This window comes from Paralichthys olivaceus, chromosome 16 (genome assembly GCF_024713975.1).
Source record: "Paralichthys olivaceus isolate ysfri-2021 chromosome 16, ASM2471397v2, whole genome shotgun sequence".
NCBI lineage: Eukaryota > Metazoa > Chordata > Actinopteri > Pleuronectiformes > Paralichthyidae > Paralichthys > Paralichthys olivaceus.
The window spans coordinates 20,543,271-20,556,177 of record NC_091108.1 but is presented as its reverse complement, the minus strand read 5'-3'; the positions used below and the strand labels follow the sequence as shown (position 1 = coordinate 20,556,177).

The window sequence follows — 12,907 nt, the reverse complement described above, 5'->3', positions numbered from 1 at the left end:
GAGTTCTCCTTCGGTGGTGACTGTCAGGCACTATTTCTTCTTGCTGGGTAACATCTCGCCTTATTTTTTTTCAAAGATTGGTGTTACATTGGGATTATGATGTCAACCATACTTCTTGATGACACCTAAACACATACAAACTAACACCGTTTAAATTGTGTGGCCCACTGAGAGGCATTAGTTGCCTTACAGGCTAAACTCAGGAAATAATCACCAGGCTGGTCATCTTGCTCTGAGTCCAGCTCAGTAAACATTAGATATTAAGTCTGTGCAGCAGTAACAGACCAATCAGTCACATTTTATTTGTGCCATATTCAGAGTTTGTCTCATATGATTTAATAAGGTGCAACATCGTCTTTTATATTTCCACCTAAGAGTCCACTTTTTCAAGTTTCTTCTTCAGAATAAAATTAATATAATAATAAAAGTGTGCCATGTGTCTTCACAACATGCTTGTACAATCTGAGTTATCATTCAACTTAATTATTGTGTTTATTTTCAGCAGAAAGAGTGAAACACTATCAAAAAGAGCCTTGACATAATAAAGTAGTCATATGCTGTATTGTATGTTGCCAATGCTTTGTTCAAATCTTTTATATTGACCAACCCTGGTTTGCTAGCTTCTGCCTCTATGATAAAGAGGGCTCATTTTAAACTGCAAAAAGAGAACAATGACAAACTGGGTTGACTCTTTGTATGATCTGACTGCCTGACTCTCCTCAGTCTCCTGTATCATTGGGTGTCTCATTCGTCTGTCGCACAGCTCATCTCTCTGCTCTCTCCTCTTGTTCTGTTCTTCTCTCCTCCCTCCTGTCCTGCTCATAAAAGGGGAATCAGTCAACATGCGTCAACCAACACCCAACTGACCCGGTCGTGCACTAGTGTGCCTTAGAATCTGTCTTAGTTATGATGATTTACATTAAAATGCTTTATCATATATAAAAAGTACGACTTGAGATAAAAATGTTTGAGAAGCACTGAACCAGAAAAGAGAGCTAGAGATCCTTCCTCTGGTTTTCATGTGCTGCTGCAGGAGATACCTCTTCCTCCTCCTCCTCCTCTGGCCTTACCTGCACTCACTGCTTTCATCCCTTATCTTTTTGATAAACCTCCAATTATCCAATTTTCCTTAGTATTGATTAAAAATAGCATAAAGCTTTGAAGTCACCATTACTTCTGTTTTCTTTTATCTTGTTTTTTTTTATCTTCAACACCTCAGTTTATAACAGCACACATCAACTTATTTAATTCTCATCCTGTAATTAATTAATTGATTAATTGCCAAATAGAGGAGTTATGTTGGAAATTGGCCTTACACACTGCTATTGTATCTAGAGAGTGTTATCTACACAATATGATTAATATCTTTGTAAGATCAGCATCTGATGATCCTGTTCTTTTCAATCTTACAGAGTTTTAGGAATAGATAAAATAGTTGGCTTATTGATGTCAGTCTTGCTGTGTGTCATTTGTACAATGAGAGATGATTACCTACCTCTGAAGTATCGTATGACAGATCTGAGCTGAGGAAATCTGGTTGATATAGATGTTGTTACACACTGGCACAAGTTTGGACGTCAGTTCATCAGAACCTCGTGGAAAAATGTCCTCAAGTTTCCTCCATGATTACATTATAACTCCACAAACATTGTGCATTATTGTGGTAAATTGTGATAAAATACAGATAGAACTGAGCGGCTGAAAAAATGTTGACTTAACTGAAATAGAAACAATATCATATCATAAGACGAGGAGTGACAGTTCTGTAGTTTAACCTTTATAGTGCTACACAGACGGATAGACACTGAGAGCATTTTGGTCAAGTGATCTTTAATCAGAGCTGTGATATGACTGACAAGCAGTATTTCAGTAATGTTCACCTAACCACTTCTAGTTACAATCCACATTCAGTGTGTGCTGGTGGATGTTTGCCATTATGTGTGTATTTGCCTGTAATGCAATATAAATGCTTTCTTCACTAGTGTTTGTGTGCCACTGTCTTCCTCTACTTTCTCCCACAATTCCTTTCTTCAGCTCTCTTCCCTTCTTCCTGTTTCCTCTTCCTCTGTATCCACTTGACTTCACAACAATCCCCCCCTCTCTCCCCTGCTTTCTCAGTAATTATTCTTTTCTCTTCCCTCTTAATTCTTTCCCTCTCCCTCTAGTCCACGTCCCCTCCATCGTCCTCATCATCAGCACACGCTGCGATGTCCTTCTCAGGTAGGAGGCCATATTGATTGAGAAACGCCTCCACTTCCGTTGCAAAGAACTCCTCGTTGAGGTGTTTGGTAACAGCCAGGAAATTACCCAGTAACTCACCTGCCTTGTACAGCAGCAGGGCAGGGAGAACCTGAAGGGACATCAACAGGAATCAGGATTCAGCGGAATTCAGGCTGATCGTTTTGAAGTGAGACTGGTTTGAATCAGTACTCAGCATCTCTGAATTATACTGTGATTACATTTTTCAGTATCAAGTTGTTGTCAGCTAAAAATAAACTCTGTATTAAATATTTGAACTTTTGATTGATTTAATGAATGTGTTGATTGACAAACTGATGGAATTTGTATTGCTTATAAAAGGTTTCAGGCCAGATATTGATAAAATATTGATAAAGTCAGTAAAATGAGGCTGGAAGACCTGATGAGAGTAATATTAATTTTGTGGACATATGTAGTCTTCCCACACTCTATCATTGGTTTAATCCTGGCTCTGATCTTTTGGTTCTTTAGTTCTTGGAATGACAATTAACACCCAAGCCCTTTTGTTTCTGGTTTTACTTTTTGTTTACCAATTTCCCTCTTTTTTACCTCACAGTTCTTCATCTCACTAAAGCTCAATGTCTCCACTTACCGTGATTCAGATGATTATTAGTCTCAGATATTATCAATAATATTAGTTACCTCAGTCTTGCGAAGGAAAATGGTCTGGCTGCAGTCATTTTCATTTTACAATAGAGGGAAAAACACTTTCACTTGTTTGTATTTGTTTTATAAATTGTTTTTAATCTTTGTCAAAACCTTTTCGACTTCAGTTCTTAGAAATGGCAATAGACAGAAGGTGGAAAGGGAGGAGGATGCTGAGGGAGATAGGCCCCTGTAATGGCAAGCTTACACCTGCAGTCTACATCAGTGGAGTCAAACTGGTAGAGTATACTGACCTCAGATGAGAAGCGCTCAGCAGCACCTGTGGCCACAGCATCAATACGACAGAATTTAACACTGGAGTACTCCAACGCCAGACAGTCCAGACACGAGTTCATCTGTTCACAGCCTGACAACAGAAACCATGAGCAGCCAACATTGTAGTGAACAAACTCATAATGAGACAAGAAAACAAATGGTTAAAATTCAGAAAGAAGTACGGAAGGAATGATCTACATAATAATAGGAAATAAAAGACCAATAATAGCCCAGCTCCCCAAGAAAATCCAGGGAATATGCTTTCCAAAAATAGTTTGTTTTTAGCCAAGACTTAAAAGAAGACACTGTCTCAGACTGACTTATTTCCTCAGTATTGAGGCCCTGATGCTCAGTTCCCCCCTAGTTTTCAGCCTAGATTCAGGAAGTGACAGAAGACCCTTTCCCCAAGATCGCAAGCTGCACATAAAGGGAATTAAAAGATCAGGAATAGAACCTGGGGACAGGCCATGAAGAGCCTTAAAAGTAATACATTTTTTCAATCTATCCTGAAATAAACAGGGAGCCCCTGTAAAACATTTGTAGTTTAACACTGTAGTTGCAATATTTAATGAGATCAGATCAACATGATTTAACAAAACGAACCTTTGACACCATGCTGGTAGACATGAACTACCACCAGGGTCAGCCGATGTTCCTGCTCTATGACCTCCAGGAAGGCTTCCCCACTCTCAAGCTCGTGCACTTCTTCAAACCTCGGGCCGAAGCTCAAGCGCTCGTGCATTTCCTGCATACAATTCTTCCTGTAGCGTTTCAGGCAGCGCTCGTCCTCGTCCTGGATCATCTCGTACTCCTGAACGCTCATCTACAGGTGAGGAAAAATGTCACTGCTGCACCTTTATGATGTTAAGATAAATTACAAACAAGGCACCATCCAAGTGTTTCCTCTGAACCTTTTTGTTTTTGGTGGAATATATCTGAGCAAGTACAACTTGTCATGAACTTGATGAACTATATACTGTATAAATATACAAATATAAATAGTATGTGTAAGTCTCTCTGAGTATTTCTATCCACCTTTCTGTTGACTCTGTCCTTATCATCCTCTCTAGGGCTGGACATTTGTCTCAGCAGCTCTCTCTTGTTGTGAGGGACGGTTTGGTCCACACTGTCCAACTTAAACCTCCGCCAGTCATTAATTACACCTTTAGGACCTGCAAGCACACAAAGAAATGACCAAACGCACCTTAATAGACATATATAAAATATAATATACAGCATTAAAGGTAGAAAAACCATCAAAAGCACATTGGTTAACACCTCAATTAAACTTTTCACAGATTTATGATGTAATTATAATTTCACCTGGCTTGAGTTAAAATCTTGTGTGCTGTCTAACCAAAAGGTCTGAAACATACAGTAAGTTAGACTTCACTTCCATTTCATAAATTGATGTCTACCTCATCCCTCTGATAGTTTGTCTCTGACCTGTGTGATTGGCAGGCAAGTCCTCTTCTTCCAGGGCAGGGCCAGACATCCTAGCAGCCTGCAACACACAAACAAATCCCCTAACCAGTCACATACATGCAGAACATGAGGGGATGCGCTGGGTGAAAGCCATGCTACATCCTAACTCTCAGTGCTGAGGTTTATGACCTCAGTGCTGCTTCTTTACCAAACTGCATCTGACAGTGTTTGAGAGTTCACCGATGTTTTCACTTAATCCCAGCATATACAGTACGTAACTGTCCTACAGGCATGCATCTTATATTGTACAATCTTCAATCTCATCTGAATGACACTAGTTCACTGTATGCATGGATCCGTACAGTTGTCACAACCACTTACTGTGAGCCAGGCTGATGTTTATTTATCAGATTATGGAGAGATTAGGAGTCTGACACACACCAGTATGTGTGCGTGTGTGTGATGTCACATTTATTTGAAAGCTTTGACTATAATTCCTTTTTATCAAGTTTTATTTTATTATTGTCATCCTGAAAATGAATGAATGAATTTATGAATAACCTCTAGTGACAACGAGAAAAGGGAGAGAGTGTTTCTCTCTCATTTTACAAACTATGGTCTTGAGGGTGCTTCTACAGCATCGTATCACATTTGGGTTGTCGAGGCTACTAAAATGTGGGTTGAAGACTTCGCTTGATAATTTTGAATAAATGTAAGCAGTTCCGATGTTCCAGTGTTAAGGAGTAAAGGCTTGTCCCCAGGAAGCTTTAATGCTGATACAGCTGAGCTGCACTAATCAACACTACGTCAGCCTCGGGGAACTAATTACATTGTGCACCAGCTTAGTTGGAAGCAGGGCATTGTTTTTGCACCTGTGTGTGTGTGTGTGTGTTTGTGTGCGTGTGTGTGTGTGTGCAAAATAATTGAACCAGTCAAGGACAGACTGCCAACAAATGTGGTGGGATTACTTGCAAGTTTCTAAATCTACAAGAAGTTTTGACTCAGACGTCAAGGTCAAGAGAAATATGGTTTGAAAAACATGTTCACAGCAAATAACCTTAGTGAAGAGACAATCTCAAATTTACATTGATCATAAAAGTCTTCTCCACCATTTGATATATGTGACAGATCATGACATCATTTACAGTTCAAAAATATTTATTGCAATGTAAAAGTTAGCATTGCCTGATTGGGGTATATGAAGCGCAAGCAATATATACATCACCTCTCTGGTCCTTTATACTTTATCATGCAACGGGCTTTGAGATAATGTATGTTCCGATTTGGCGCCATACTCATACATTAGAATTGAATCAAACTGAATGCATTTGTTCAAATGCAGTTCAGATTTTAACCCTACAGTTCAATGGTTTTAAATACACTATAACGTGACTTGAAAAGTAAAAGTAAGTAAGCAAGTAAGTACATGCACCACTATGCATATGCATATTAGCAAATTATTTGAACAACAATCAGGTATGCACATATACTGTAAATGTAATATCACTATTGGAAGAAATAGCTATGGAAAAAAAGACAGTAAAGTAGTACTACAACAATAATTAAACACAGAAAATACTTCAATATGAATTTGTTGCAGATAAATTGTTCGTGACTGGTTTAGTAGTCACACATACAATAAACTCTCACAGGAGCCCTTGAGTCTGGACAAACCATATCTGCAGCTCCAGACAACACATTACAAGACGTGCTGTACATTTATCTGCATGGTACTTACCACAACACACAGAGGTCGTTGCCTTTGTGTCCTGATTGAGAAGTGGTCGGCTTTTTATGCTCAGCTGATTTCTCACGGAAGTATTTTGTCCAAGCTACGTCTGTTGCATCTATTCGTTATCTTCTATGAGTGCAGACATTCACTGGGTTGTGTGTCCACATATGAAAACAAGATTAGAAAAGGGAGGGGAGAGAGATGAGGGGTAAGCTTTATCTTCACTGTCATTCTTCGTCATCACTGATACTGTATCTAATATGATTAGTTATAATGCCAAGCTCAGTGCTATGGAATGATGACGGCAAGGTCCAAGTTAGAGAACACATTTTCAAATATACAAACATAACTGATGGCAACTAAAACATGACCACACCATTCTTTAAACTCATCACCTCTTGGCTCCAGCTACATACCTCATGTACTCTAAATGTGTTTGTAGGCTACAAGTGATTTTAGTTTTCAACACACACTTGAAGAATGAGAATGATTTGATATTTCATCTTGATTTTTCTTACATTTTAATTATATTTCATATTCACATTTTTTTAATTGTCAGCCACAGATTAAAAAACATTAAACAAACTGGTTTAACCCCATCATGTCAAGACTCAGACGAATCTTAAACAGCTATAGAACATTAATGAATCATCAATTAACAAGGTTCATAATAGAAACTGATATATTCTTATAAAATGATTTGTTTAACACACATATATATTTTTTTATCCATTGCCTTTTCCAGCATACGTGCTGCCGTTACAAAATTGATCCTGGAGGTGTCACTGTTTGACTGAAATAAGAAGGAGCTGTCCTGCACACAGAAGTTTTTCACACGAGTTATCAAAGAACCTCATGAACACCACACTTCAAATAACACACTAACCCTCCTATGAATGATCAATATATAATTTACATGCATTTACATTTTTATTTCATGTATAATTTACATTTTCCTCTCTTGGATTTTCAACTTAAATTACATTTTTAAAACACAGCATGAAAATAGTGGAATAATAATAACATTAGAGATAAAATACCAATAACAGCTTGGCACCCACAGTAAATTCAGTAATCTTGTACTTGAAGTACTATGATTTTTATTGTAGGAGGTAGAGAAGATGAGATAAAAAAGATGCACAAATGGAGAGTGCATAGAAAAAGAATTGTCCCTCCATATCTTTTTTGATGGCAATTGAAAGATAATTGCAGGAATACAAAATATTGATAATTACAAGATCTTATTTTTCACGTTGGTCTGTATTATAAACAGTTTCCTGAATTCATGCCTTATTTGTTTACTGTAAACAATACCTGTGGGCGGGTCTGTGCTGACAGGATGGAGGGAGCATGAGAGGAGAGAGAGAGAGAGAGAGAGAGAGAGAAACGGTGGAGGAGAGGATGCGGACACACAAACCAAACAAGCCGAACTCAGCAACAAACATTTTGCTCATCCGACAAAGGAACATCGTGTCCGGAGAAAGAACAGCTCTAATTTCAATCAGCCAATCAGATCCGGAGGAAACTTCACAACCGGGTCCGAACTCGAACCTGAACCATGCCGGTGAGACGAGGCCACGTGGCTCCGCAGAACACCTTCGTGGATACCATCATCCGCAAGTTCGAGGGACAGAGTGAGTAACCTCAAGTAGTTAGACATCACAAGTACAACAGGAACAACCAACAAACACGTGTTTGAGCAAGACAGTTAGCTTATTTACTGAAGTTAAGATCTACCAAGCAAATCAAAACCTGCCTTAGCCTTTTTGATTTCATTAGAATGTGTAAGAGAATCCAGAGAGAACAAACTTACAGTAAAACAACTTTATTTAGCCTCTCTCATATACAAGTGTATTACACAGCCATTAAATTGCATTACATAGGTGGACATTGCATTCAAAAGTTTGAATTCAAAGCAAAAGCAGGGGAATGAAATTGTTAAAGATTTAAAGAATGAAAAAAGTTGTTTTGTTTTTATAAAGATCAAGTAAATCAATGATGTATTTACACCCAAGAACGTTCAGTGCTCTGAACAGATCGTAGCATTTTTATAATCTGTCCTTTGACACGCAGGGAGCCAGTGCAGTGTGGTGCGCTCCACTTGCTTGGTGTTAGTGACTCTTGATGAGCAGCTGCTGTCTGGTTTATTTTTTTCTTTCCCTTTTTGCGGCCAAAAAGAAAAATATGATTTGTCCGCCCACATTAACTCAGGTTCTGCTAGAGGTTGAGTGTTAGCTCTTGTGAGGAGTTTCGGGGTTCTCTGTACTGTTGTAAGGTTATTTAACCTTATGTAAGGTGCCTTGAGAAAATAAAGTAATTCTGTGATTTGGCCATATTCAAATCTAATTGAACTGAGTTAAACCAGTTTAACACAGCGTCAGAAACTCCAAACCCACTTGGTGTTTCGAGCAGGTTCTTTTAGTCAACGTGTCTCCGAGGTTCCAGTTATAATTCCTAATTCTAAAATTCCTGCACGATTCATTGTCGTTTAAAACTTGTGCAGTCTCATTGTTGTCATGTGGTCAAAATCCAGACTGACAACAACAAATGAGGTTATCTTCAAAAAATCATCGGTGTTGAGCTCCCAGCCGTCACAGTCCTCCACTGGATCAGGTGCCTGCTGTGGGCTTGCAGCATTACCAGGGACTCCTCACACTTGAACCATGCACTGTTTACCCTCCGTCCATCAGAGAGGCGGTACTGGAGCTTCAGGTCCTGCACCAGCAGACTCAGGAACACTTCCTTCCACAACACCATCGCTATGCTGAACTCTATAACCCAGCACTAGCCCACTCCCTTTCATATTCATGTTCCTCACACTGCTTCTCTGCACATATTTATTATATCACACCTACCTAACTCAGCTGTCAGACCCCCTACACCTGTTTTGTACATGTTATTAACTCATTACCCCCCCTACCTGTTGAAATCTTCTGGTCAATGGTCAACTCATCAGTGAAGAAAGTGTTCAGGAGCCCTGGGATGCTGAAATATTTATTGAAGCTTGGCCAAGGAGAAAATCAGAATCCATCAATACAACAACTGTGCATGATGCTCTCTCATATTTTGAAGTCTCATCTCCTGTGGTCACACTTTAAACCCCTATACATCATTTAGTCTATTGGCCTGCTAGTTCCTAAACAAGTAAATGTATTTTCTAGTTATGGAGACAGTATTGCCTGCTTACACAGTCTCATATCTGTGGTGTCTAGGGAGTGAAGCCTTGAACCTTGGCCAAGCTCTCGCACTTTCTAAAACATGACAGACAGCTGCACTGCGTGTCAATGAGAAGAGACAGTCTCTGAAAATTCCATAACACTACTCTTACATGACCACTGCCTGTTATCTGTTATTTCTCAATCACGCAAAACAATTTATCTCATATTTAATACTCTTCTCACTGCATCTGTATGTACTCAATGTACTCTCATATACTCTTTACAATATCTGTAAATAATTTACCTTACTGCTCTTTATCATCTGTGTTTTTTCATGCTTATATACAATATACAGCACATACTTTCACCTGTGCATATTGCCTCAGCAGCACCTTAATCTACTATTTGAACCTTCTGGTTAGATGTTAAACTGCATTTCGCTGTTCTTGTACTATGTGCAATGACAATACAGTTGTATCTAATCTATAAACTAATCCAAGTATGGGAACACCACTGAAATCAACATGCAAAGCATCACATTCATATTTTCTCCATCTTAACTGTATCACTGATAAATGTTTTGGTAATGAATAGATAATTTACAGGAATAAGATCATTCTAAAGGAAAAAGTGAACTGTATAATACTTGAGTTAAATTGTACTTGTTTGTAAAATAGAAGCAAATAATATTTTTGTTGTATGGTCAGTGCATTAGTGTTACGACACAACAAGTAGCTCCCTTTAAAGCCCATCCCCCTGATAGCCTCTGTGAATACTTGGGCGTTCTTGCTCTTTAACTGAATCACAGCTGCGCAGTGTCCTTAGTACTATACTCCATCCATTCATCCACTATCTACACTGCTCATCCTTTGAGGGTGGTATCAACTCCTCACAGCGACGGTCCCTCAAGACTGGTGCAGGGACCCTCAGACCCTCTGACAGCAGATTTATTCCTCCTCTGTGCTGAGAATCCTCTTTCACACACGGCAGAGGACACGAGGAGGACAAACATAATGTACACAACATCTAGGAGGTTCACAAGGACATGATTTATACCTCGTTGTCTGAGAAACATGGCTCCTCGGTTAGCATCGTCTCCCAAAGGCCCCTCCATGTAGTTTTCGCAATATCTCACACACATAAATCGTGAGAGCTTTTTCTGTTAGAAAAAGTTTTTGTCTTTTTCTATTTAAAATCACCTGCTGATGATTCCACATCTGATCTGTCCTCCTCAGAAGTTTTAGTATTAGCACAGGTTTGTCTGAATCCTCTAGAAAAATGAATCAATAGTTTGTTGTAGTTGTCTCTAAAGGCTAATTGGCTCAATCGATAGCGAGAGTACTTAACATTCTTTGCTCACAACTCTTTCATTTCCTTTTCCCCTACAGATAGAAAGTTTATCATCGCCAATGCACAGGTGGAGAACTGTGCCATTATATTCTGTAATGACGCCTTCTGTGGGATGTGTGGTTATACCCGGGGTGAGGTGATGCAGAAGTCCTGCACCTGCAGCTTCCTGTACGGACCTCACACCAGGAGACCAGCGGTGGCCCAGATGGCTAAAGCTCTGCTGGGAGCAGAGGAGAGGAAGGTGGAGATTTCACTCTACACTAAAGAAGGTATGATCCCGCTCAAATCTGATTTTCACAATGGCAACGACAACTGATTCTCCAGTTGGGGGTTCTGCGTACTGAGTCGAGCAGCTCTGTGGACTTTCTGCAGCTCAATTACTGAAGGTCACATTTACAGTTTCAGGAAGAGGAGTGAATGTGACCCTGGATGGTTGTATGTCTCTGTATGGGGGTGTTTCTTAACAAATAGAAACAGGAGCCTATATGGTGACTACATTTATATTACATCCATAGACTGTGTTGTTCAACACTTTACACTGTACATCCAGATTCTACTACCTGCCTACAGGTTTGCAGCTAAATCCTACAGTATAGATCTTTTGTCTTTATGTTTTTGTACATGAATCTTCGTTGATGAATCAAATCAATGTAACAAACGAAACTCAATGTAACAACACTACTCTAACCTTTACTAAGTTCAATCATGATCTAATAGGTGTACTTATATGGTGCAATGATGCGTACTGACCAAGGTTGTTTTCAGACATGACCTGCGGGTAAAGTCAGGAGAATTTGATACAGACTTTACATGCTTAATGCAGAGGGAGGTTCTCTGCACGCGTTCACAAAAGCAACAAATCCTCCGCAATATTCAGCTGAGAAGTGGAGCAGCCAGGTGCAGCAGGCAAGGACAGGAAGTGGTGTATTAATTTTAACTGCAGAGACCAGTGTCGGCTCTTATCACCACAAACTCTCTAGACATCTTCGTTGGTGTGTGTCATAACTTTTTCACTGGGAAATATTTGTTTTCTGTTTCTTTTTTGTGTGTGTGGCGTGTTAGAGGCGTCATCAACTCCACAACTCGCTCCCTGTGAATCAAGCAGGGGATCATTCTCACCTCATTCTCCTGAATTTCTACAGACTTAATTCTAGTCGGGCAGGCAGAGACAGACATGCACCTCCTCCGTAGAAAATAAGGAGGAATTTGCGGAGTTCAGTGCTTGTCTGAAAGCAGCTTAACACTGTTGCAAGTGACTGTGTGTGATTTGACTGTGATTGTGTTCATGTGGACATGAAAGTAGAGAGTAATGACTTAGAGGAGGAAGGATAACAAATGAATGCTGTTCTAAGTAATGATTCGATTACACGTAATTAGCTTCCGATGATGCCAAAGTCATTGGTTATGAATGATTTGCTTGTTTGTACATGACGGAAAAATAAATAGAGGAGAAACCACATTTACAGACAGAAGTTGTCTGCAGAGTGTTGTGGTGTAGTTTCTCAGTTCCCTCTGTGTCTCTGCTACAGTAGAATATTGTAGATTCTATTAAAATTTAATCTGTCATTTTAGCAGCTCCCATGCAAGTTTTTTCAACAATTCCTGGACTTATTGTTTTAGCCTGAGGACGAGGAGGTCAGAGGGTAGATAACTTTAATATACTGATGCTATACGGCAGAGCAGAATGATCTCTGGTTCAGGAGCGATTCAGGAAGCTGACACAGCACTTCTAGTTTAACTGAGTAGGATTTCTGCTGAGCATATTAGTTCCCTCAGCGCCTCTGACTCCATCGTATTCAATAATGTTTATGATTAGCTGAATGTAAATGCAATCAGGCTGATTGGCATGGTTAGAAGTGTGTATCGAGGATTTTAGAGATGTGCCATTGTTAACTCAGCGCAGGTTATTACAAACAACACTGAAGACACTGATTTATATGAGTAAAATGAAGTTATGTTAAAATGCTTCCTTCAAAACAAAAGTCCAGGTTTATTTTCTCTTTTCTTTAATAACTGTCCCAATAAGCTGATCTCATACAACAGTAGAACCGTTGCAATGATT

The 12,907-nt window shown here is 39.4% G+C and overlaps 2 protein-coding genes across 4 annotated transcripts in view; one reads left to right on the top strand and one right to left on the bottom strand.

The window, feature by feature from the left end:
• Positions 1-1,813: 1,813 nt before the first annotated feature.
• On the bottom strand, positions 1,814-6,519 carry pdca (phosducin a). Of its 2 annotated transcripts, XM_069511056.1 has the most exons (7): positions 6,344-6,519; positions 4,627-4,684; positions 4,216-4,352; positions 3,784-4,003; positions 3,159-3,271; positions 2,164-2,350; positions 1,814-2,129 (listed from the first exon to the last, which is right to left on the bottom strand). In XM_069511056.1, coding segments are annotated over exons 2-7 (708 nt in total). In that variant the 5' UTR covers positions 4,676-4,684; positions 6,344-6,519; the 3' UTR covers positions 1,814-2,127. The 2 variants fall into 2 exon arrangements, with proteins under 2 accessions (XP_069367157.1, XP_019962372.1); XM_020106813.2 differs by having other exon boundaries at positions 1,814-2,350; positions 6,344-6,518.
• Positions 6,520-7,699: 1,180 nt separating this feature from the next.
• LOC109638359 (voltage-gated inwardly rectifying potassium channel KCNH6-like) overlaps positions 7,700-12,907 on the top strand; it is a 37,893-nt gene continuing 32,685 nt past the window's right edge. For both annotated transcript variants that reach the window (XM_069510949.1, XM_020101311.2), the window contains exons 1-2: positions 7,700-7,971; positions 10,884-11,114. In XM_069510949.1, the coding sequence (XP_069367050.1) occupies positions 7,896-7,971; positions 10,884-11,114 (307 nt within the window). In that variant the 5' untranslated portion in view covers positions 7,700-7,895. The remainder of the gene's footprint in view (positions 7,972-10,883; positions 11,115-12,907) is intronic.

Excerpts from the sequence above, each read along its gene's own strand:
- pdca (XM_069511056.1), bottom strand. The coding sequence starts at position 4,675 with ATGTCTGGCCCTGCCCTGGAAGAAGAGGACTTGCCTGCCAATCACACA. Across the intron at positions 4,004-4,215 it reads AGGACAGAGTCAACAGAAAG|ATGAGCGTTCAGGAGTACGA; the intron begins GTGGATAGAAAT and ends CCTCACCTGTAG. Across the intron at positions 2,351-3,158 it reads CTGAGCGCTTCTCATCTGAG|GTTCTCCCTGCCCTGCTGCT; the intron begins GTCAGTATACTC and ends ATGTCCCTTCAG.